A 23,882-nucleotide genomic window follows, 5' to 3' on the forward strand; every position below is an offset into this window, starting at 1 on the left:
AGCATTTTGTTTGGTACTTAAAATGTTTTTTTATTTTGTGACTTCAGTGCTCCAGACCCTGAAATAGAAGATGCCAAGATTCCAGTTGAAAATCTTCCTCGGTGAGTGTTGACTTTCATCTCTTTTCACCACACCAACATGATCCCCCTCAAATTTCACAAGTACTTTGAAAGGATGCCTCCACAAATGAATTAATTAATATTATTTACATAGCATCAGAAGAACGTGAAAGAAGTGTACAAAATGAGAAAGACAGAACAAGTCTACACTATAGACATATATCAGTATAACTGTCACTCAGGGGTCTGAAAAATCCACACCCCTAAGTGACGTATGTATACCGATCTAACCCCCGGGATAGACAGTGCTGTGTTGGCCAGAGAGCTTCTTCAGTTGACATAGCTACTGCCTCTTGCAAAGGTGGATTAACTATATGCTCATGGGAGAAGCTCTGCCCTAGCATAAGAGTGTCTTCACTTAAGCTCTTCAGTGGCGCAGCTGCTCCAGTGCTGCGTTTTAAGTGCCAAACATCTTAATTTTAAACATAACATTACAAGAGATAACTGACAAAGGAAATATGGAGTAGGGGTGTGATGTTCCCCTGGTGTTATCTGGACTGGTGATCTGCTAGGTCATGCCAATCCTCGACTGGGAGTCAGTCTTACCCTGCTCTGCTGTGAGAACCCCCACTCCCGGGCTCTTCACGCACAGCCTCTGGCATATAAGCTGCTCCCAGCTACATGAGTGAGCACTTTTGGCCAGCCACTGCTTGGATTGTCCGACCAAATGACACTAGCCAATATCTCCAGTCCCAGACACGACCCTAGGAAGCTTATATGAGTTTGTCAATTTAACAAAGAAGTTGATATGTTTCAGGCTTGTTATCCCAAGGGGAGCCTCTGACACACTTCAAACCAAACGCACTGCTTCAGGTAGAATAAACAAATTTATTAACTACAAAAGATTGACTTATAATCACTTAAAATCGAAGCACAAGAAGTCAGATTTGGTCAAATGAAATAAAAGAAAAACGCATTCTAAGCTGATCTTAACGCTTTCCGTACCCTTACAAACTTAGATGTGTCTCACCACAGGCTGGCTGGTTGCCCTTCAGCCAGGCTCACCTCTTTGATCAGCGCTTCAGTCACTTGGTGGTGGTGTCTGGAGATGAACAAGAGAGCGCATGGCAAATGTCTTTCCCTTTTATCATGTTCTTTCTTCCTTCTTGGCTTTGTCCCCCCCCCCCCCCCCCACTCCCCTTCAGGGTCAGGTGAACATTACCTCATCATAGTCCCAAACTGACCAAGGGAAGAGGGGTGACTCATTCGAGAGTCCAGCAGATCCTTTGTTTCTGCCTAGGCCAGTGTTCTTTGTTCCTGTGAGGCTGGGCTGCGTTTGTTCCATACATGTCCTGATGAGATGTGAACTGCCCCTCTGCTCCTGGAGAGTTTTGCCTGGGCCTCTGCTACTGGAGAGTTTTTGCCTGGGCTTGTTTTAAGCCATGAGGACACATTTTCAGCCTCATAACTATATACATGAAATTGCAACCTATAAAACAATGCTCAGTGCATCATGAGCCTTCCGAAGACACCCGACATGACAAACTTTGCATTGGATACCACACAGTCATATTATAAGGACGAACATGGGGGTGCAAGGTGTTTCCCCGAGGTACAGAGCATCACAAGGGGTTAGAGTGAAGAAAAATAGATTGCTTATTTATCTGTGTACGCCTCTGGTAAAGACAAGGCTAAATGAATAGATTGTTTAGCAAGTGGGAAATTGAACAGTGGTAGCAAGCAGCCAAGTACTACAGGATAATCTGCTGTTTATTCAGTAGCTAGCACTCTTTCCTCTGAGGCAGTATCTAATACTATGCTTGGAGTTGTCTGCTGCAAGGTATCTTGTGATCATTAAAAATCCCATGGCAGTTTTTGTGGCAGTAAATTATTTACCTCAACTTTTTGCACTAGACTATACTATTTTTCATTTCATGCATTAGACTGTTGGGTAGTATTGCTCAATCTTGTTAAACAGCTTCTGTACTTCACCCAGAGATATAGTTGCACTGTATAATAGAGGAAGCTCTTCCTGTATCCTGTAGTTAAGAGGATGTGGTCCAAATGTAGTGGAGTAGTTTAAATCCCCAGTTGTTCAACTGACTCTGTACAAACATACCCCCTTTGATGTCTGCCCGCACAAAATTAATTTTGTAAAGTACTATAGAGTCCTTTGGAATCAGAGATTTGATGTCTTAGCTTCAGCTGTAATGTGAAACATTATTTTTATATTATTATGCCTAAGGCTGCGAGTCTTTCACGGAAGTCACAGATTCTTTGACTTTCTCAGACCTCCGTGACTTCTGCAGTGGTTGGTGCAGCTGATTCCAGAGCCACCCGAGCAGCTGGGGTGGCCCTAGGGGCCAGCCGCACCGGCTACTGATCGGGCAGCCCCGGGCAGATGGTCCCAGTACAGCAGCAGTGGAGCCCCAAGCTGCACCCCCAAACAGCTGTGGCGTGGGGCCCCAGGCAATTGCCCTGCTTGCCACCCCCTAATGTCATCCCTGGCTTTTATATGCAGAAAACCAATAATTGTGGCAGAGCTGGGCCGGGGAGTTTTTATAGCATGGTTGGGGGGCCTCAAAAAGAAAAAGGTTGAGAACCCCTGCTGTAGCGCATCAGCAGCCACAGGAGCGCTTCCCCCACTCAGCCAACCCCCAGCACCTTAGTTTTAGTTAGGGGTATTTTTAGTAAAAGTCAAGGACAGGTCACAGGCCCTGACTTTTTGGTTCTTGTCCGTGACTTTTATAAAAATACCCGTGACTAAATCGTAGCCTTAATCATGCCTAGATTGAACATACTGTTGTCCTAAGTGTGGTCTAACAAACCTGTTGCAATTGAAATAGGTCAGTCTTAAACATTTTTAACAAATCAATCCAAGGCTCAAAATCACTTTGAATGTTCCATCTCCTTCTATTGTTGTAACTTGTCACAGGTGTGAAGAGCAAGGCTGCAATGGCCTCCTCCGTCCCCATGTTGTGTGGTTTGGAGAAACTCTGAATTCAGACATTCTTACGGAGGTTGAAAATGAACTTGAGATCTGTGACCTCTGTTTGGTGGTAAGGAATGCTTTGGTTTCCTATTTAGTCAAGCAAACTGAAATTAAGAAATCACATCTCTCAGATATGGGAAATGTAGATACAGCCATGAGACAGTTTCAGTGAAACATAATACATTAAAATAAAGTCTCACTCTGTTAGGGTAGCATTAAGTTTGATGATTTAAACATACCAGTGAAGAATTTCTGAGTCGAAGTAAATTCAGCAGTGTTAACTTGGCCACATAGCACATACTATCTATATTAAAGTTATACACTAGCTGCATATGCAGTAGTTGAAAGTACTTGTGCAATATGGCCAACCTAATACTGCTTAACTTTTCAATTCCTTAAACAGTGGAACCTTTAAAAAAAAAATCACACTTTTGACCTTTTTTTTTTGTTTTTTGTTTACTATAACTGTTTAGGAAGTTGTAAAAGCTAACAAATCATTTTTTAAAATATATTTTTTTTGTTTTAATTTTGTATCAGACAGAACTTTTATAGATGGTCAGTTTAATATAGCCAATCAGTTTCCCCTGTTTGCATGGGTTTTTCATTTTGCTAAAAGGGGGGAGACAAATATTTCAAAACATAGGAAAATATATTCTGTAAAATCCCATAAATTGGTAGGAAGGAAAAGGGACAGGTGTAGTACCTGAAACTACTTTTAGCTTTAATTGAATGTGTCCCTAACAACGTGCTTAAGGTTACTTTAACATTTAATTTATACTAAATGAGGAAGAAAAGAGAAGAAGCATGTTTGCAATGATAGCACAATCTATGCTGATAGTTGAGTGACCGCTTTCCTCGAAGTTGCCTCTTCCACCATAGATTATTCTTTCAAGTGCAACTTCATCTTTTGCTTTTTAATATATTCAGTGTTTTACATGTTCAGATTAGGGATGTCGATTAATCGCAGTTAACTCATGCGATTACCTAAAAAAAATTAATTGCGATTAAAAAAATTATTCACGATAATCACAGTTTTAATCACACTGTTAAACAATAGAATACCAACTGAAATTTATTAAATATTTTGGATGTTTTTCTACATTTTCATATATATTGTATTCTGTGTTGTAATTGAAATCAGTGTACGTTGTTTTTTATTACAAATATTTGCACTGTAAAAATGATAAACAAAAGAAATAGTATTTTTCATTTCACCTCATACAATCTATCATGAAAGTTGATCTTACAAATGTAGACTAAGGTAGAAAAAAACTGCATTCAAAAATAAAACAATGTAAAATTTTAGAGCCTCCAAGTGCACTCAGTCCTACCTCTTGTTCAGCTAATCGCTCAGACGAACAAGTATGTTTACATTTGCAGGAGATAATGCTGCCCTCTTCTTATTTACAATATCACCTGAAAGTGAGAACAGGCATTTGCATGGCACTTTTATAGCCGGAATTGCAAGGTATGTACGTGCCAGATATGGTAACGTTCGTACGCTCCTTCATGCTTCCGCCACCATTCCAGAGGACATGCTTACCTGCTGATCATGATGCTCATTAAAAAAATAATGCTTTAATGAAATTTGTGACTCAACTCCTTGGGGGAGAATTGTATATCCCCTGCTCTGTTTTACCTGCATTCTGCCATATATTTCATATTATAGCAGTCTCGCATGATGATTCAGCACGTTGTTCATTTTAAGAACACTTTCACTGCAGATTTCACAGAACGCAAAGAAGGTACCAATGTGAGCTTTCTAAAGATAGCTATAGCACTTGACCCAAGGTTTAAGAATCTAAAGTGCCTTCCAGAATCTGAGAGGGATGAGGTGTGGAGCATGCTTTCAGAAGTCTTAAAAGAGCAACACAACAATGCAGAAACTACAGAACCCGAACCATCAAAAAAGAAAATTAACCTTCTGCTAGTGGCATCTGACTCAAATAATTAAAATGAACATGCGTCGGTCCGCACTCCTTTGGATTGTTATCGAGCAGAACCCGCCATCAGCATAGACTCATGTCCCCTGGAATGGTTGTTGAAGCATGAAGGGATATATGAATCTTTAGCGCACCTGGCACGTAAATATCTTGTGATGCCATCTACAACAGTGCCATGAGAATGTCTGTTCTCAGTTACAGGTGACATTATAAACAAGAAGAGGGCAGCATTATCTCCTGTAAATGTAAACAAACTTGTTTGTCTGAGCGATTGGCTAAACAAAAAGTAAGACTGGGTGGACTTGCAGGCTCTAAAATTTTACATTGTTTTATTTTTGAATGCAGGTTGTTTTGTTTTTTTTTTTTTTACATAATTCTACATTTGTAAGATCAACTTGCATGACAAAGAGATTGCATTACAGTACTTATACTAGGTGAATTGAAAAATACTATTTTTGTTTTTTACAGTGCAAATACTTGTAATCAAAAATAAAGTGAGCACCGTACACTTTATATTCTGTGTTGTAATTGAAATCAATATATTTGAAAATGTAGAAAGCATCCAAACTATTTAAATAAATGGTGTTCTATTATTAAATATTAATCTCCACAATACCTCTGAAAGGTAGGTGGGCAGCTACTTTACCTAATATTTTTAAACTTGCTTTAGACTGTGTTCTGTTAGGATTTCCCTTATTTATTCCCTTGTCAGTGGCCCCACTTCTGAGTGATTTTTTTCTTTTCCCTCCTCCTCAACCACATATGATTGAAAATGGCTTATTTTGTAACCGGTCTCCGCCATACCACTGTCACTGTCAACTAGAAGGGCTGAAGAGCAAACTTGGGTGCTGTTTTTACTCCCTTCCAGTCCGAGGAGTACTGCATCAGACCTCTTACCCCTCAGATTTTGGCAGGTTGCAGAAATCAGGCCATATCAATACTTGTAGACTCGTATTGTAGGGTTGAACATGCATTAGATGTTTTAGCAAAGCTGTAGGTCAAGAGTCTCTCAGGATGTCTGAAGGTACTGGATTCTTTTTTTAAAATGTTGATCTGATGCTGTTTTTTTTTTCCCTGCAGGTGGGAACCTCTTCTGTGGTGTATCCTGCTGCTATGTTTGCTCCTCAAGTATCTGCCAGAGGAGTGCCAGTTGCAGAATTTAACATGCAAGCCACCCCGGCTACAAATAGGTTCAGGTAAAACTACTCACAGTTTAGGTAGAAGGGGGAAGCAGTGTTAACTTAAATGATTTCTTATGTTGTCCTGATAAAACTTAATGCTCTTAAGTGTCTAGAACAGTGGTGTCCAAACTTTTCCTGTTCTGACCCCTTACTAGTAATGGAGTCTGCCCATGTCCCCCTGTTCCATTACTGCACAGCCAAGGCTTCATCAGCAGAGGAGCTTGGGCTGACAGTGGAGCTGGGGAGGAGCTGGGGCTAGAGGTGGCTCTGGCCTGAGGGTGGAAAGCGGGTGAGGGCAGAGCTGGGTTGAGGGTCAGAGCAGGGCGCGGAGTGGAGCTGGGACTGGAGTTGGTCTCAAGGTGGAGCAGAGCTGTGGCTGGGAGCCAAGTTGAGCTGGTCTGAGGGCACAGTGAGGGCTGGGTGGTGCTACCTCCCTGGCCCCTGTGGGGGCTGGCCCAGGCCCTGCCATGTGCCCCCCTAAAACGTACTGCCATGACCCTCAAGGGGGGTGCTCCCACCATTTGGGGACCACTGGTCTAGAAAATGTTAGACAATGACGTTTCCTAGCTCTTTGTTTACTATTTTTTCAAAATCTGTCTAAACTTTATAAAAAGAAAAGGAGTACTTGGGGCACCTTAGAGACTAACCAATTTATTTGAGCATAAGCTTTCGTGAGCTACAGCTCACTTTGTCGGATCCGATGAAGTGAGCTGTAGCTCACGAAAGCTTATGCTCAAATAAATTGGTTAGTCTCTAAGGTGCCACAAGTACTCCTTTTCTTTTTGCGAATACAGACTAACACGGCTGTTACTCTGAAACCTAAACTTTATAGACAAGGGGGTCCGAAGAGTTTATAATTCTCTATCAGATTGTATTAAACTCTCCTGGTTTTGTTTTTCAGTGTTTCAGTTTAACTGCCAATTTATTGAAAATACAAAAACTAAAATGTGACATCTATAGGATTTCAGTCAAGTTACTTCTTTACCCTGTTGAATGATTTGCTGCTTAAACAGCTATTACAACAGGTGCTGCTTGCTCCGGTGTCTGTGTAGGAAAAATTACCCTTTTAAAATGACTAGACAACCTGCAGAAACTGGATTAAGGGAAGCGTATAAAGGGCAAACATGCTGTGGTGGTAATTTGTATTATAACTGGCTTTTATCATCTTTTTTTTTCTCCTAACCATTCCAATTTCTGTTTCAGATTTCATTTCCCAGGTCCCTGTGGTACCACCCTGCCTCCAGCACTTGCTCGCCATGAAACTGAAATAATCTCATGAGCATTCATCTGAGGGAGGGGAAATAATTAAATTGCTAAGAATATCAGGAAGTACACATAAGGTGAACTGGATTGTTGTAGAAGAAACCCTAAGTGTTGTAAGGAGACTAGATCTGTGGATGAAACTAATCAAAGAAATCCTGATTCTCACTTACACTGATGGCAGTGATAGGATTGGGAACAGGGGAAAATACCGGACTTTGGAATTTTAAAAAAGGTCATGTTTCTGTCTGACTAAAATCTTTTCTGTCAAAGGAAAACATAAAAACAATTAAAAATAACTCCAAAATTGACTGGCTAGAATAGGATGATGGTGCTCTATTATATGAATCTGAACTCCACAAAGACTTCATTGTAAACCAATTGGAGGCTTATGGATCTTTGACCTTTTTTATGAGAAGTGAAATTTCTGAAAGGGATGTTGTGTGAAAAGAGGGAAAGTAACTTTTTATGGGGCTAACACTTCGGCACTTTGAAAAGAAATAAACACCCTAAAAACTTAGAGAGTCGTGGGAACGTTCACTCCAGGGGGAGCTTGGGGCTTGCGGCGCTGCACTTTGTGTGTGTGACATGGATGGAAGCGCGGTGCCTATGGGAGGACCAGTTCCAGCCTAGCCGCTTTACCAGCTGCACTGGGGAGCTGCACGGTCTTCATGTTATTTCCCTTGCTTAAGCACCTGTTACCTTGTTATGGGATAGGAGATTAAAGGAGTGTTTCTGTCGCCTGTGGTTGCTTTTTACTGCGGAGCGGGGGTTTGGGTCTGGCTTTGCCTAAATTAATGTGGGCTTGGGCGGGGGTGTGTCATACTCTCCTTGCGAAAAGAAAAGGAGTACTTGTGGCACCTTAGAGACTAACCAATTTATTTGAGCATGAGCTTTCGTGAGCTACAGCTCACTTCATTGGATGCATACCGTGGAAACTGCAGAAGACATTATATACACAGAGACCATGAAACAATACCTCCTCCCACCCCACTCTCCTGCTGGTAATAGCTTATCTAAAGTGATCATCAAGTTGGGCCATTTCCAGCACAAATCCAGGTTTTCTCACCCTCCGCCCCCCCCCCCCCCCCCACAAACTCACTCTCCTGCTGGTAATAGCCTATCCAAAGTGACCACTCTCTTTAAAATGTGTATGATAATCAAGGTGGGCCATTTCCAGCACAAATACAGGTTTTCTCATCCCTCCACCCCCTTCCAAAAACCACAAACACAAACTCACTCTCCTGCTGGTAATAGCTTATCCAAAGTGACCACTGTCCTCACAATGTGTATGAAAATCAAGGTGGACCATTTCCCAGCACAAATACAGGTTTTCTCACACACCCCCCCTTTTTTTTTCAAAAAAAACACACACACAAAAACTCACTCTCCTGCTGGTAATAGCTTATCCAAAGCGACCACTCTCCCTACAATGTGCATGATAATCAAGGTGGGCCATTTCCAGCACAAATTCAGGTTTCTCACCCCCCCAACCAGATACACACACAAACTCACTCGCCTGCTGGCAATAGCTCATCCAAACTGACCACTCCCCTTACAATGTGCATGATAATCAAGGTGGGCCATTTCCAGCATAAATCCAAGTTTAACCAGAATGTCGGGGGGGGGGGGGAACAAGGGGAAATAGGCTACGTTGCATAATGACTTAGCCACTCCCAGTCTCTATTTAAGCCTAAATTAATAGTATCCATTTGCAAATGAATTCCAATTCAGCAGTTTCTCGCTGGAGTCTGGATTTGAAGTTTTTTTGTTTTAAGATAGCGACCTTCATGTTTGTGATTGCGTGACCAGAGAGATTGAAGTGTTCTCTGACTGGTTTATGAATGTTATAATTCTTGACATCTGATTTGTGTCCATTTATTCTTTTACGTAGAGACTGTCCAGTTTGACCAATGTACATGGCAGAGGGGCATTGCTGGCACATGATGGCATATATCACATTGGTGGATGTGCAGGTGATCGAGCCTCTGATAGTTGTGGCTGATGTTATTAGCGCCCTTTGATGGTGTCCCCTGAATAGATATGTGGGCACAGTTGGCAACGGGCTTTGTTGCAAGGATAAGTTCCTGGGTTAGTGGTTCTGTTGTGTGGTGTTGTGGTTGCTGGTGAGTATTTGCTTCAGGTTGGGGGGGGCTGTCTGTAGGCAAGGAATGACCCACCTTGATTATCATGCACATTGTAGGGAGAGTGGGTCGCTTTGGATAAGCTATTACCAGCAGGAGAGTGAGTTTGTGTGTGTGTGTGTGTGTGTTTTTTTTTTAAAAAAAGGAGGGGGGGGTGAGAAACCTGGATTTGTGCTGGAAATGGCCCAACTTGATGATCACTTTAGATAAGCTATTACCAGCAGGACAGTGGGGTGGGAGGAGGTATTGGTTCATAGTCTCTGTGTGTATAAAAAGATCTTCTACACTTCTCCACGGTATGCATCTGATGAAGTGAGCTGTAGCTCACGAAAGCTTATGCTCTAATAAATTGGTTAGTCTCTAAGGTGCCCCAAGTCCTCCTTTTCTTTTTGCGGATACAGACTGACACGGGGCTGTTACTCTGAAACGCTCCTTGCGCAGCGCTACTGCAGCCTGCCTGGGCGCTGGGGAGCCGGTCGGGATGGGGGAGGGGGCCGGGGCACAGTGTCGCGCGGGTTGCCGGGAGCGCAGCGCGGGGCAGGTGGGGCAGCGCCGAATGAGGCAGCGGCTCTCGGGCTGCGTTTCGCCGCGCGCTCCGCTCGCTCCAGGGGGCTCAGGGCGCCCGCCAGCAATTACAGAGCGCGAGCGCGGCGCCTGGGCGGTCCTAGGCTGAGCCGGCCGCGGGGCAGGCTGGGAGCTGTAGGTCAAGCCCGACGGTGGCGGCCCCGCGACTGCTTCCGGGTCAGAGGTGAAAAGGGGGGGCCCCGCTATGGCGATGACGCGGGGGGCGGCGCGCGATGCTGGAGAAAGAAGCTGCCGCTCCGGAGCCGCCCGCGGGCGCCGCCGCCACCTCCGAGGAGGAGGAGGAGAGGAGGCGCCCGAGGAGGTGACCTTCGAGCGGGCGAGAGCCGCGGCGGAGACCGAGCGGAGGCGCGCCGTGGGGACACAGCGCGGAGGTAAACAGCCCGGCCTGGCCGCAATCGCCCCGCTGAGGCCAGACCCTCCCCTCCCCCTCCCCCCACCCCGCAACGCGCCGCTGCGGGCAGGGGGCGGGGCGAGGAACCGCGGCCCGTCAGAACGTGGGGGCCCGGAGCAGGCGCGTGCGACCCGAGCGTGCCCCGCCACGCGCTGCTGCTGCTGCTGCGGCCGGCTGTCGCCGCCCGGGGCCCTCGAGCTGCAGCGGCCGCCGGTCTGGTGGGACGTTCGTGCGCGTCCGTCACGGCGCCTTGGACCCCGGCCGGGAGCCTTTCGCTCCGCAGCCCAAGTGGCCTTCGCTTTGCCAGCGGCAGCCAGGCCGGAGCCCTCCCGCAGGGCACCGTTAGTCATGGGGCCTTTCACCTGTTGAACACTTCTGCCATTTTGCGCGGTCCAGGTGTAGCCCCAGGTTGGTTGCTCTTAAATCTAAAGAGGAGTGAAGTAGGGAAGCACTCAACTTTCTGACTTGCCCTGTGTAGGGAAGCCTTCGCAACGTTTCACAGGTATCGATTTTGGCCTGAAAAAAATTTCAATAAATGGTTTCAGGTTAAAATTTTAAGGCAGTGGTTCTCAAACCTCTTTTTTTCGTGGACCACTTGAAAATGGCTGAGGGTCTCAGCGGACCACTTAATGATCTTTCCAAAAATTTGCAAACTATTGTAAAGCACTTGGGGGGTGGGGGGGGTTATATAGCACTTTTATCCAAATAATAATTGTTTTTTTGTTCTACAAATAAAAGCACAACTCCTATTTTAATATTAGCAGTCTTACTTTTCTAATGCAATGGATGTGCCCTCTCTCCCCCGCCACAGCAGCCCCCGAACTGGGGATGGGAAGGAGGGCTGTCTCTCTCCGGCAGCCGCAGTCCTGGAGCTGGGGAAAGTCGCTTCTTTCTCTGGCTGCCTCAGCCCTGCACATCCCAAAATCCTCTCACCCCCTTTTCTCACGCCAGTGCCCCCTCCCATCTACTCCCTATTCCCTCCAAGGCTGCCACCACCTCATATGTGCATCTTCTCCAGGGTCCAGGCACCTAATTAGTGGAGCCTTGCTGCCCTTTCACTCTCTTGTGTGCGGCTACCCAGGCGCACCTCTTAGAGGGAACTATCCGCGGACCACCTGAATGGAGCTTGTTCGCAGACCACAGTTTGAGAACCTCTGATTTAAGGTGATCTCTCCTCCTTTCTTTTCTGCACTGGTCAGAACATCTTTCAAGAGCAGGAGAATGAAGCCCAGTAGCATCATGGGAGATTCTGCTGGGCACACAGAGGATGTTGGCCTAGCTGTACAGTGATCCCCTCTAAAAGCAATGCATATAAAGTGGTGGCACTTTTATCCTATTATAATTAATCCATGTTTTAGCTGCTTTAACTGTAAAGATTCCTCTTTGATTTCAGCTTCTACCTGTTTGCTAACCACATGTGATAGAATCTTTTTTTTATTGTTAATGTGCTTGCAGGAAAATTTAACTTACAAACACAGCATATGTTGTGTTTACACCTTTCTTGCATTATGAATTCAGACCAGTTCTCCAATTTGTCAAGGTTATTTTGAATTCTAATTCTGTCCTCCAAAATGCTTGCAACCCTTCCCAGCTTGGTGTCATCTGCAAATTATGTAAGCATACGCTCCCCTCTCATTAATGAAAATATTGAATAGTTGCAAACTGACGACTCACTTCTGTGGGACCCCACTAGATGTGTCCTCCCAGTTTGATAGTGAACCATTTATGACTACTCTTTCAACCACTTGTGCACCCACCTTATAGTAATTTCATCTAGACCATATTTGTGGGGGTCTGGCCCAGTGTGGGCAGCCGGGGGCTGGGGTGTGAGTGGCTGGCCAGGTATTAACAGTTAAGGTCGGTTAACATTTTACATCCCTAAATGCAGTGCATAAGTCCCTTTGTGAATCCAGCCCTTTTCCATTTTGTTTGACGTGGAGTAACTAAGGCGTGGGTGTTGTTCTAAGCTAAAAACACAGTGAGGACAAGCAACTTCAATTTTAGCAGTGAGGCAAAGGCCTGAGAATCTTTCCCTGAAATAAGATTGGGGGTAATGGGCTCATATGTTTGTGCCAAAGTAGAGTAGTACAAATTTGTGTGTAAGGGTGACTGTGTGTGTGTTTGTTTCTGTATATGGAACAACAGTAGATCTGCTGCCTAATAGCTTTTGTTGACAATTTATTGTTTAGTATTTAAAATACTATTTTACTATGCCTTCAACTAATTTGTGTACATTAAATGTTTGTTTACTATAAAAACTATATTACCTAACTACGATGGAAGGAGACTAATAAAGAAATAACACCATCTTCATTTGGGGTTTTGCCTTTGGTTTAACTCTGTAGAACGCTTCTCCAAACTAGAAAAATATCTTGTTTTATTTGTGCCCAAATTTTAAAATGGAGATTTCACAATGGTAGCAAATAGTGATGGAACTATCAAAACAGTGAATCGTAATTTGCTTCCCTTGCACCAGAGGATGGGGGAAGGTAGAGATAGCAGATTGTGGAAAGCATATCTGCATGTGTCGCAATTTGCTGCCTCCGGACCCAAAGATGCAGAAAGGCAGAGGCAGTAAATTGTGATGGTAGTAGTTTGTAACATTGTACCAGCGCTGACCTGCATGTTCTCTCCTCCCCACAGGGACAGGGAGCTGCTGAAGGAGAAGCGGCGGCAGCGAGAGGAGCTCTTCAAAGAGCAGAAGGTAAAGAGGGCCTGCTTCGGCCAGGCCAGGTTGCCTTGTCCTTTGTGATCGCAGGCCCTGCTCACTGAGGGTGTCAGGCTGCTGCAAGAGAGATGTAGCCTACAGGCCAAGAGGCATCCTTGTTTGCCATGAGCCTGGATGATGAGCCCCCTGCCCAAGGACAGTGTCTCTCATGACAGTGTGGGAGTGGAGGAGCCTTTACTGCAAAGTCCACTCAGTGCGGCCAGGGTATTAACAATTCTGGTTAATATCACCACTCTGCAGGAATGAATCCCGCCCCATCCACTGTAGTGTGAATGGGATTTGGCTGTTGGCAGCCACATGCCACTTCGTGAAAAGCAAGGCCCTGGCTGCAAGCAGGGAAGGAAGCCCTGAGAGCCCACCACAGGCAGGTTTGGGAGACTACAGTAAGGCAAGGAAGCACTGGGACTTGCCTTTCCTTGCTGCAGCCCCGCAAACCGGCCTACGCACAGGGGAGTGCACAGGCGATAAGGGCCTGCAGGCTGGGAGGCTGTGGCGAGGGCAGTAGCAGGGATGGGGGCTGTAGCCCAGATGCCAAAGCTGCACAGTACCTCTCCCTGCGTTCTCCAGGTTCCGCCCTCCTGGGGGCCTGAATCCAAGGAAAACAAGCACGCTGAGCACTGACCCCTGGGGGGTGCAGGGGGAAACGGTATTGTGTAGCTCCATGGACCTCCAGTGCCCCCACTCCATTTGGGTAGCAGCACCCCTCCCCACTGCTGCCTTGCCTGCAGGCAGGTTTGCAGAGGGCAGTCAGGGAAAGCACATTCTAGCACTGCTTCCCTTATCGGCAACTGCCAGATAATGGCAACTTTTTGCTGGCAGCTGAGGGGTTGCTAATAAGTGGACTCTACTGTACCAAGATATATAAAATCTGTGGCTGTCTGAACTTGACAGCTGGGTGGGCTGGGTAGCTACCATCTATCACCACTTATTTATTTCTTCAGTCAAGAAGGAGCTAAGCCCCCGGAGCTCTAGGAACTGATTAGAACCCATGGGTCTATTCAAACCTACTTACCAGTAGCCGAGCCCAGAGACCCACATGAACGTATTTTGAACATCTGCATAATCTACTTACTCTTTTGTACTCTTTGTAGTAGAGTAGACAGGACTGAATTTGCTGGTGGAGCTTGTAAGAATAGCCCACCTCCCTCCCTGCCCCCCCCACCCCCCCAGTTTACAAGTGATTTTTCACCAAGAGTTGAAGTTAACCAAATTTTTGAATATTTGTTGACATTGGTATTTTGACAAGTTCAAAAATATGTAGAACAGCTTTGCTGTCATCAAATACTGTCTTGAAAAGGAACATCACATAAACGAAGAGTTGTAGCCATTAAAGCATTTCCTTAATTTTCTTTAGAAAAGAAAATTACTTCCTGAAAATGTTCTAGAGGAGTTAACTTCAGGAGCACAGATTAAGTAAGTATAAGTAGTGCCCTAGTGCACAAAACAGTGCCCTAATTTTATTAGGACTTAGCTGTATTTTCTGGCTTGCAAAAAAAGATCAGCAGTAATAAAGAATCAGTGGTTGGAACTTTGATGATGGGTGGGCAAGAACAGAATGCATTTCTCTCTCCTATAACTGTATTGTCTCTGCGGATCTAAGAATTAGAGGTTTCTTCAGACTCGCTTTTCTAATTATACTCACATTATATCTTTCCAGATATGGTTACAATCAGAAAATTAGCTAAGTAAAAAAGTCACGTTGCTTAGATTGTTTCTCCCTCTGTGTGTCTTTAATAATGAATTGTGTGGTTGCAAGAGGATGGTTTATGGCATTAATAGGATTGTACATGTGCTATTGAAGCTTACTATTTAAGGTATTTTTGAACATTCAACAGTGTACTGAAACTTAAAGACAAAGTTCTAGTAGGGTTACCTAGGTTGTTCAAATCCCCATCTAATCTTTAAGGCTCAAGATCATATACAAAAATAATTATTTGAAAGTCTTTATTCTATTTAGGACTTTGTAAATATTGTAAGGAGTTAAAATACATAACTGTGAATAACCACAGATTGATGGGCTCTTTCCTAAATGTGAAGAGTAACGTTTCTAAACAAACTTTCTCATTCCCTCCTAAGCAACAATAACCTGTCTGACACAACCAAACAAGGTAAGATATAAACTTATGTTAATTTCTTTTTATGATGTCCCAGATATGAGGTCCATTCTGTGTTAGAAATAGCTGCAGTAAGATTGTTCTGTGGCGCTGCAATCCCTTGTGATAGTGAAACCTGAATTTAACAATTACTGATTGCTGCAGCCTAGCAATTCTAACTTCCTCCTCTCTGACTCTCCTTTCTTCTGGAGTTATCAGTGTTGGCCCTAGTTCCATGTCCTCTGTTTTGAGAGGCCTGCTGTGCAAGTGCTTGATTTAAAATACTCAGTGTTTGAAGAAACTTTTAGCATAGACAGAACAGCTTGGAGAGTTGGACAGCCTAAATAAAGAAGAGGGATCGGTGGAAAACAACCAGGTTTTTCTGGGTGACCCAACACTGGAAGGCATTCATTTGTATTTGCATCTTTGTAATTCTCAGAAATGACCACAACCATAAAACAGCCTTTACTAATGCACTTGTTATCTTCCTTGATTCTTGGAGCAGGGCCATATATGTTCTGTATTCTCATGGCACTGTAGAAACAGAGGAGAAACCTCTCCCCTCATCAAAACCAAAATCCAGGGCACTCACAAAGACACAAATGTGTAGTGCTGTAGTCCCTTTCATCTGCAGATCTCAATTGTTTTACAAATATAATTTCACAACCTCCTGTGAGCTATGTAAACATTACCCCCAATTTTATATCTTCATAATGCTTTAGAAACAATAATGGAGTTGAACTCTAGGTTTCTTGAGAAATCAGTCTTCATGAGTGGTGCTTAATTCTCTAAGATACAGGGAGTGAAGCCAACCTTGGACTGTATTTTAGGACTCCTTGGGCTATGCACAGCCATTGTGCTACATTACAGGCTGTTTCATCTCTACAGCTTTATTGCTCACTTTCACTATTGGAAAACTTGAAGTGCTAAATACTGATCCAGTCATGTTTTGTCTCTTGCTAAATAGCATTGATTCTTGCTTCTCATCCTTTCCTGTGACCCAGCCACAGCAATGATTCCTCTTTGCACCCCCCACCCCCGTATTGTTCAGGAAGGTAGTAATTAAGCTCTGAAATCACATGTAAAGGTGTGTCCTCCAAAGCCTGTTTTGTCCTCAACAAGGCCGTTCAGGCAGAGTACTGACAGCAGCACCTCTTACCATATGAGCTGCTGCTACTGGAAATGTTTGGTTCAATCAAAGACCTGTGAATTGTTTTTTCCAAAGGCCTACCTATGATCAGTTTCACTTACTATCTGGGGATTGACATTAGTGTGTAGAAATTGTTTGACTGTCTTGCATCTATTTTAGGTGAAAATCGAAATGAGTCTGAAAATAAGAATGAAGAACGTAACACGGGACAGGACAACAGAGGAAACAAACGGGTTGTTAGGTATGATAAGTAGCTCCAGTTCAGTTAAAGTGTTACTGTGGTCAAAATCGTAACTCACTCTATTTTGAGATCAAACTTCTACCCCGGCCATGCTGTGTGAGTGAAAAATGTGGGATACGTCTTTCCTGCAGTACAATGCTTTTTCAATGATAAGGAGAGGAATGCTTTTTCTTGTCTTATTAATGTGGGGGCTTTGGGATCCCAACACTTTCATGCACCCCATATCATTCCTCCCTGTGACATCCTTTTGATATAAGTCAAGTGGTCTCCTGAGAAGAATGCATTTTAGCACCTCCCACACTTGTGCTATTTTTGAAGTAATATGTGGCCAAGTAGGTTTTACAATGAAACTACACTATGAATGTGTTGCAGTTGGTCTGTGCTTAAAGGCAGCATGCTCTGCCAACAGCCAGGAGCAGCAGAGGCTATGGAATAGCGAGAAAGGCCCTCTGGCTGATGCTGTGGAGGGAAATGTGTGCCTTTTGGTAATAGACAGCAAAGATAAACTTGCTAAAAATTGCTGTTTGGACTGAGTGTCTCTCAACAATCCTGTGAGTTTTCTTCTCCCTTTTGCCAGGAGCTTCAGGACACCGATAATTCCTCCTCTGCCTACAGGGAAAACTATGCCCAGAAAGTCTGCATTTGTGCATGGATTCCCCTAGTCATTCTGAGTGCTGCAGGGAGATCTCATCTGCAAATATAGAAAAGGGTTAAGGTTCCTGCACTATGCATATGACTTGGCTATCATGCTGTGCAACAGTAGTGAGGGACTAAAATGATGCCTCATGGGCAGTGAAGTCCCCTTGCTGGAAGTGGTGGGATAAAGCCTTTGGATCCCACAGAAGGGAGAGAAAAGAGAAGGATCCCACAGAAAAAATATCAAAATTATTCAAACATGGTCTAAGCATCCAACTGGTGACATGAGTCTAGAGAATAGTTGGCACTGGCTTTTGGCAGGAAAACTTTTATGCTCCCACAACTTTAAATGCAGAGACATCATTTTTGGTGCTGTTGAACTCTGGGGAAAGATGTGTATATGAGACTTGCTGGTATGAGTTCTCCATAATATAGAAATACTTTTGTATTTCACCAAAACATTTTTGTTCTAATGAAGTTGAAAAATATTACATGAGTGGAACATGGCTTAGGAATTAGAAGCCAGTAAAAGCATATCTTGTAGCAAGATGTTGGCCAGAACATATACTGTTTGGGGGTTTTAAACAAGTGACTTTATTTTTTAACTTAACTAGATTCAAAGGAAACTATATGGCCGTGTGCTTAAAAGACCAAGATCTAACCAGCCAGCACCAAAAAATGGCCAAAGACTTTATACAGAGTCATCTATATGGACCAGGCACCAACCGAACAACTGGTAAAGTAACTCTTCCAGGTGTAATTCTGTATCTTTTTGATCATCTGCCTCTGTGACTAACTTTTCCTTTCATTTATTTCAGCAAACCAGTTCTTTTCTTTTGTGAACAAGAAGAGTCCACTTAAAAAAGCTGCAGTTCAGTTTGTGAACAAATATTGGGGTAAGTGTAGTGAACCCAAAATGCTTTGTTTGTATTTAAAATGTGCAAAAATACTTGAGTATGATAAAATTGTCAGCTAAAGCAAGGACAAAAATTAGCCACAAAAGGGTTTGGTTAACAGTACACAATCTGGAACAGTGTAGTTTAATATTTATAAATCTGAAGTAAATAACTACTGTAATATTGTGCCTAAGAGCCTTTTGTTGAAGGGAAGGCTAAACTCCATGCAACATGATGATGATTAGGTTTAAGACAACAGTAGGTGGAGCAATTTAAATGCACCTGATATTGTTTTACTATAGGCAAAAGTCAACATTTTGAAAACTAGAGCCCTGAACCTGCAAACAGGCTTATAACTGTAGTCCTAAGAATGGTGCTTAAACATATACACGAGTGTTTGGTAGAATCTGCCACTTAAACAAAATGGCTTCAGTATTAACGTAAAGCTAGCGCTTGCGTTCATACACACAGCCTAAAAATAATGAATATAAAATCTATTCCTTTCAAACTGCTGGTCAAAGCATGTTTTCTTGATTTGTGAATGTTCAGTATATCACAGGATGGAGTTTGCTTATCAACATGGTATTGAGTTCTTGGGATGTTGAGGCCCTCAACTTGTCTTTTTTGGTGTAGGTGGGCATTAAGTGTGAAAGTCTTAATATTTTTCAGCCCTTTAAAGGGGGAATAAACTAGTAGGATTTAGTATTGTGGGGGAAGAAGAGGATTAGCTAATGTGTATAAAACGGTACACACTAACGTCAAAGAAAGCAACAGACACTGAAGGTGTTTTGTGTGTGAAATACAGTACTCACCTGTGGGCTTCAAAATGGAAGAAAGTCAGCTCTTTTTTTAGACTCAGAAGTTACAAAAGGCAAAAGTATCTCTGCTCCTATTGTTCTTTGCACCAGGATTTTATGACATTCTTGAAATGGCACAGTGGAGTCAAGTGAAACGCTGAGGCAGATGGTTTTCTATACTATCAAATTGCTCCTCTTGCTGTAACATGGAGCCCCTTTTATAGCATTGCAGAATAAACTGGATGAAGCACACACTGAGTGCTATGTAGTCTATTAAAACTTTCCAAATGAAAGCTCCCTGGACATACCCCAGAATCTGCAGCCTAATACTACATTTTCTTTGCTTTTAGGGTCAGAGGAAAAACAGAAAGCTAAGCAGTTTAAAAAACACTGGATGTCTACAAAGAAAAAAAAAACAAACAAAAAATTAAGATAAAGCCAGCATTTTCCTTAGTGTCTATCTTTGAGGTCTGTCTGTAAAGCTCCTGTGTTTCACGCATTAACTTTTAAAATATGGCCAGGAGCCACCTTCTCTTAAACCCACCACTGCTGTGATATCTGCAAGAAAGCAGTCAATGGATAGGGTTTTTTTTAAATCAATATCCAACTGATTCTCTGCAACCTAAGTTATCAAAATAACTTGTACATTATACCATAATTAATAAAACCTATTTTAAGTATATCTTCTGTGTAAGAGTGTTGTGTTCACCTGCTGGATGATGTTTTCTGGAAGCAGAGCCTTGCTCTGCTTCCCCACCATCTAGAAGGCTCTTGTGATCAGCAACTTGTGCCCTTGGCAAGGGCACCTGCTATTCTGAAGGGAGTCTTCCCTAGCCAAGCTGCAATCAATGGAATGGTACCTGAGGTCCCAGGGTAGGGCATTTGAATCAGCTCTGATGGTACCACTACACAATGCTTGAGTTCTGCCTTCAGGAACCTTCAGCTTAGGCAGTTTGTCATTATTGCACATTACCCACCTGGACTTTTGATAATACAAAAAGCACATTACAAGGCAAGAATTGCTTCTGTACAGTACCCACCACAGATTTCCCCTATTTCTCAACTCATGTCATTTAAGCTGAACTATGGCTAGCAAAAGGCCATAAGAGCACAGACAAGGTGAAAAGGTCAGTTTAAAACCAGCTATCAGCTGCAGGATTTTCATATGGGGAATTTGAAGCAAGCGGTCTGTACTGTGATGAAGCCAATCTTTATAAAACGGCAGCAACACAGTTGTGAGCTCAAGTTTAATGTTTACTTTCTGATACAGAGCACTTCTATAGAAAAAAAAAGGCTAGATTCTCAACCCTCAACTTTTCACAAATCCAATATTCCTCCACCACCAGGGTTAGGAGCAAACTATATGCCCTGGTACTTTAACCTTGAAAGTTGATCTGTTCTCCCCCTCAGGAAGTTGCTAATCCATGGCAATATTCCTGCCTTATCTACTAGAATTGTGTAAACAGAAGCTACACTAATGGGTTCCTACGATATATTCTAGGTGTAAATTTGGTTGAATTAGCTGCCTCCCATTTGCTGGTATAGTACCTGATTTTAATAAGACTGCACAATTAGCAGCCCTACCAGTTCCTGCCTTCAGAAATTTATTGTTCTGCAATGGGATTGTCAACTTGCTGACTATTTTCAGGTAACAGAGTGCTCAGTGGCCCCTAGGATGATGTCAGTGGTATTGGTCTTCAGTTGACTCACTGCATTCCTTTAGAGGCTTCTTGTGGAACTGCTTTCAAGTTGAGTATTCACTCTTCAAATTCCCGTTGAGTAATCTACCTTACCTGCAGTAGTTTGTTTCTGTTGCAACAGGGGGCTGGACCTTGCCCTTTAATCACACTTCTTGCTTTTTGATGTGTGCCTTCTGAGATGCAGTAGCTTTCTTGCTGACTAATATAAGTACTACAGAAAATAAAATCCAGAGTCTGAATTCCCTTTTCTGAAATCCAGTGTCAGTGCTTTTGGGTTTGATTAAATTAAAGCTTATTTTAAGATGAGCAGGAGGTTGAAAGCATTTGCTTGGTGGCTCCCTCATAGCTCTTCACAAATTGTTGGTGCATTCAGTTGAAACTTCAGTCCACTAGCCAAAGACTGGGAAAGCTGGACTCTTCCCCAAGTTTCTTGAAGCAAGTAGTATTTTGCTCATGAGAAAGCAGTTTTAAGCTATTTTAACTTTCTACAACCATTTGCTGCTTTTGCCCTGTACATAATTGAAGTGCTCAATTCACATTAGTTTCAAAAGCTAGAACACAAAGTAGAATCAGTGTAGCATACAAATCCAAAGCTATTAATATCTGTAGAATAAGTTTTTAATGGCTGGTTAATTATGATATCACTACATTTTATTGCAATAGTACTCATTTAAGCACTTTTAAAAATGCAAGGTGTACAAAGATTAAATTAAGACTGTAAATTGACTAATATTTGGTTTTTATATAAATAGAGGTCGTAACCACACTGTGACATGTAATACTGTTATTATACAACAGTTAAACTGGTGAGTCTATAACAGAAGTTGTCTGTAGTTAAACAAAGAAAGTTGAAAAGACCATGTTAAAACAAACTACTAAGATCAACAGGTAGGGATTGTAAGTAGCAACAAACATATTCACTCAGCTCCTGAGTATTTCAAGTTTTACAGTACACATTAAAAATATTTCTTCCCATCAACACTATATATCCAAACTGTCAGGTGTTTATGCATTTTGCAAGTTACACTGATAGAACTATGTAATAATAATGAGGGTGGAGGTTGGTAAGTCATCCTGCTTGAACTTTACATCACCCACATGCTAACACATCCACAACATTTTCTATTCTTCTGCCCCACCTCAAGGTGGTAGGATTTTTGGTTTGTTTTGAACAATCATTTAAAGAATTTGTAATGGTCAATTTGGATGTCTGACATCATCAGTGATACTTTTAACTCTTAGTTGTCTAAGAGGTTAAAGATGGAAAATTTCTCCTAACACTAAGTTAGAAAATCATTTGCATCATGCTGTAAACTAGGAAGCAACATAAAGCGACAGACCTGTCCTTAGTACATAATTAAAAGATCCAAATTCCAGTCAGCAGAGCTGATATACCTCCATGTTGAATATGCCACAATACATACTTGAAATCTTCAAATGCATAGCTAGTGTAGATAGTCTTCCACTGTGGCAAATGCACATGATCCAATTCCCGAACGCGCCATCAATCCTAGACACTGTGAAGCCTGTCCCATTGCTAGGGCGAGCGGTGGCTGCTTTGGCAGATTGTGGGTCTCTGAAAAGATTCAACAATGCAGCTGTGTAATAGATCTTTAAAAATTTAGAAGGCAAATCACTTTCTAGGACACAGTACTAGAAATGGAGTTGGCATACTGGAACACCAAAGATCGACCCAGTTTCACACGTTGTAAGCCTTTCAACTATACAGTAACAAACTTTGAATCTGTAATTTAGGCAGGTTTGTATGTATAATACAACATGGACAGTTCATAACATTACTAATGGTTTGAAATCGTTAACCTGTTGAATTTCCTTTGTGCATGAGGTTTTTGATATTTCTCAAAAGATAAGTCTTGCTGTATGATGAACTGTAGTTGCCTGTAAGTCATTATTTACCAAGTTATCACAGAACAGTTTCTCATACTGCGGCATTACCTATACATGAAATAACTGCATCGCAATCAACGACTACTGTAGTCATTTGAAAAACTGCTGACTTTAATGGTGAAAGGCAGATGTACTCTGGTACTCTCGCTCGGCTCCGAGAGAAGCAAAGCAATATAGTTGTGGCACTTATACTGTGAGTGAGGACTTTGACCCCCAATACCAGGGTTTTATGATAAATTACTGCAAAAGCAACATCACGGAATTTTATTCTGGTGTTTCTCTTCTGCAGTGCACTGTCAGTAAGTCACTAATTTGATATAATCTGTTCAGTATTGGGGGGTTTTTTGATTGTCCATTGTGCCATGGACACTCAAAACTCTGGTTTATGGATTTTGTATCAGTTTATTTCAGGTACTCCCATTAATACAGGTACAGTGGTTATTCAACTATACATATCGCAGGATACACAGCCCTTTGCAAGAGTCTAGGGAATGCAAATGTCATTTGTGCTTACAGCACCACTTACCTGAATAAACATGCCATGAAGCAAAAAGCATAAAGAATTACCTAGTATTGCACTATTAAGAACAGAGCACACCGGTTCTCTCTGTATTGGATCAAGCTGGTTTCCAACTGGACTGCTCCAAGGATCCGAATATGCAAGTAAACTGAATGCATCCTGTGGGAAAATTAGTGTTCAGTTTTGTTTTCTATCTAAAACTTACACAGCTATATCAGGTTAGTACAGACATAAAAGCTATTTTCCTCCTCCTAATCTAGAACTAAAATTTAGCTGTCTGCCATACGAGAGGCTGCAAATGCACTTTGTTAATAAATCAGCATACAGGGCTACTGTATGATTAGAGCATGTGCACAATACTAGAGTTAAGAAAACTGAGCTCATGCCATTTAGCACAGCAACCTGCAACTTCATAATATTAGAAAAACCTAAAAAAGTTATTTTCAACATGTGAAAAGGTGACTTAGATTAAAAGTATTTGGTGACAAGGAGAGCAAAAGAAAGAGATTTAAAAACAGTATAACAGAGTTCTTGTTTCAGCTAGCAAAACTCAATATGGTTTTTATATGGGAATTACTTTCCACCACAGTCTTGCATAACTATAAAAAGCAGCTGGAGAAATTATAAGGAAAATAACTGACAAAAATTTTCTCTGCAC

At 42.5% G+C, this 23,882-nt stretch overlaps 3 protein-coding genes across 6 annotated transcripts in view; 2 read left to right on the forward strand and 1 right to left on the reverse strand.

Moving 5' to 3' along the window:
• SIRT5 (sirtuin 5) overlaps nucleotides 1-8,175 on the forward strand; it is a 24,969-nt gene extending 16,794 nt beyond the window's left edge. For both annotated transcript variants that reach the window (XM_073331921.2, XM_073331922.2), the window contains 4 exons: nucleotides 48-101; nucleotides 2,995-3,118; nucleotides 6,075-6,190; nucleotides 7,379-8,175. In XM_073331921.2, the coding sequence (XP_073188022.1) occupies nucleotides 48-101; nucleotides 2,995-3,118; nucleotides 6,075-6,190; nucleotides 7,379-7,454 (370 nt within the window). In that variant the 3' untranslated portion in view covers nucleotides 7,455-8,175. The remainder of the gene's footprint in view (nucleotides 1-47; nucleotides 102-2,994; nucleotides 3,119-6,074; nucleotides 6,191-7,378) is intronic.
• On the forward strand, nucleotides 7,761-19,778 carry NOL7 (nucleolar protein 7). Its single transcript, XM_073331935.2, has 9 exons — nucleotides 7,761-7,766; nucleotides 10,021-10,535; nucleotides 13,199-13,259; nucleotides 14,638-14,696; nucleotides 15,360-15,391; nucleotides 16,686-16,767; nucleotides 18,018-18,139; nucleotides 18,222-18,299; nucleotides 19,447-19,778. Exons 1-9 carry the CDS (start codon nucleotides 7,761-7,763, stop codon nucleotides 19,530-19,532), a joined length of 1,041 nt encoding a protein of 346 aa, XP_073188036.2. The 3' UTR covers nucleotides 19,533-19,778.
• A 1,622-nt stretch (nucleotides 19,779-21,400) lies between these two features.
• Nucleotides 21,401-23,882, reverse strand: part of RANBP9 (RAN binding protein 9) — a 71,593-nt gene continuing 69,111 nt past the window's right edge. For all 3 annotated transcript variants that reach the window (XM_073331931.2, XM_073331932.2, XM_073331930.2), the window contains exons 13-14: nucleotides 23,272-23,383; nucleotides 21,401-22,372 (exon numbers count right to left, since the gene is read on the reverse strand). In XM_073331931.2, coding sequence (XP_073188032.1) covers nucleotides 22,242-22,372; nucleotides 23,272-23,383 — 243 coding nt within the window. In that variant the 3' untranslated portion in view covers nucleotides 21,401-22,241. The remainder of the gene's footprint in view (nucleotides 22,373-23,271; nucleotides 23,384-23,882) is intronic.

Source organism: Lepidochelys kempii, chromosome 2, assembly GCF_965140285.1.
Source record: "Lepidochelys kempii isolate rLepKem1 chromosome 2, rLepKem1.hap1, whole genome shotgun sequence".
NCBI lineage: Eukaryota > Metazoa > Chordata > Testudines > Cheloniidae > Lepidochelys > Lepidochelys kempii.

Bases quoted from the DNA above. Each gene is read 5' to 3' on its own strand.
- NOL7 (XM_073331935.2), top strand. The intron at 16,768-18,017 runs GTATGATAAGTA...TAACTTAACTAG, and splicing joins GGAAACAAACGGGTTGTTAG to ATTCAAAGGAAACTATATGG. The intron at 18,140-18,221 runs GTAAAGTAACTC...CATTTATTTCAG, and splicing joins AGGCACCAACCGAACAACTG to CAAACCAGTTCTTTTCTTTT.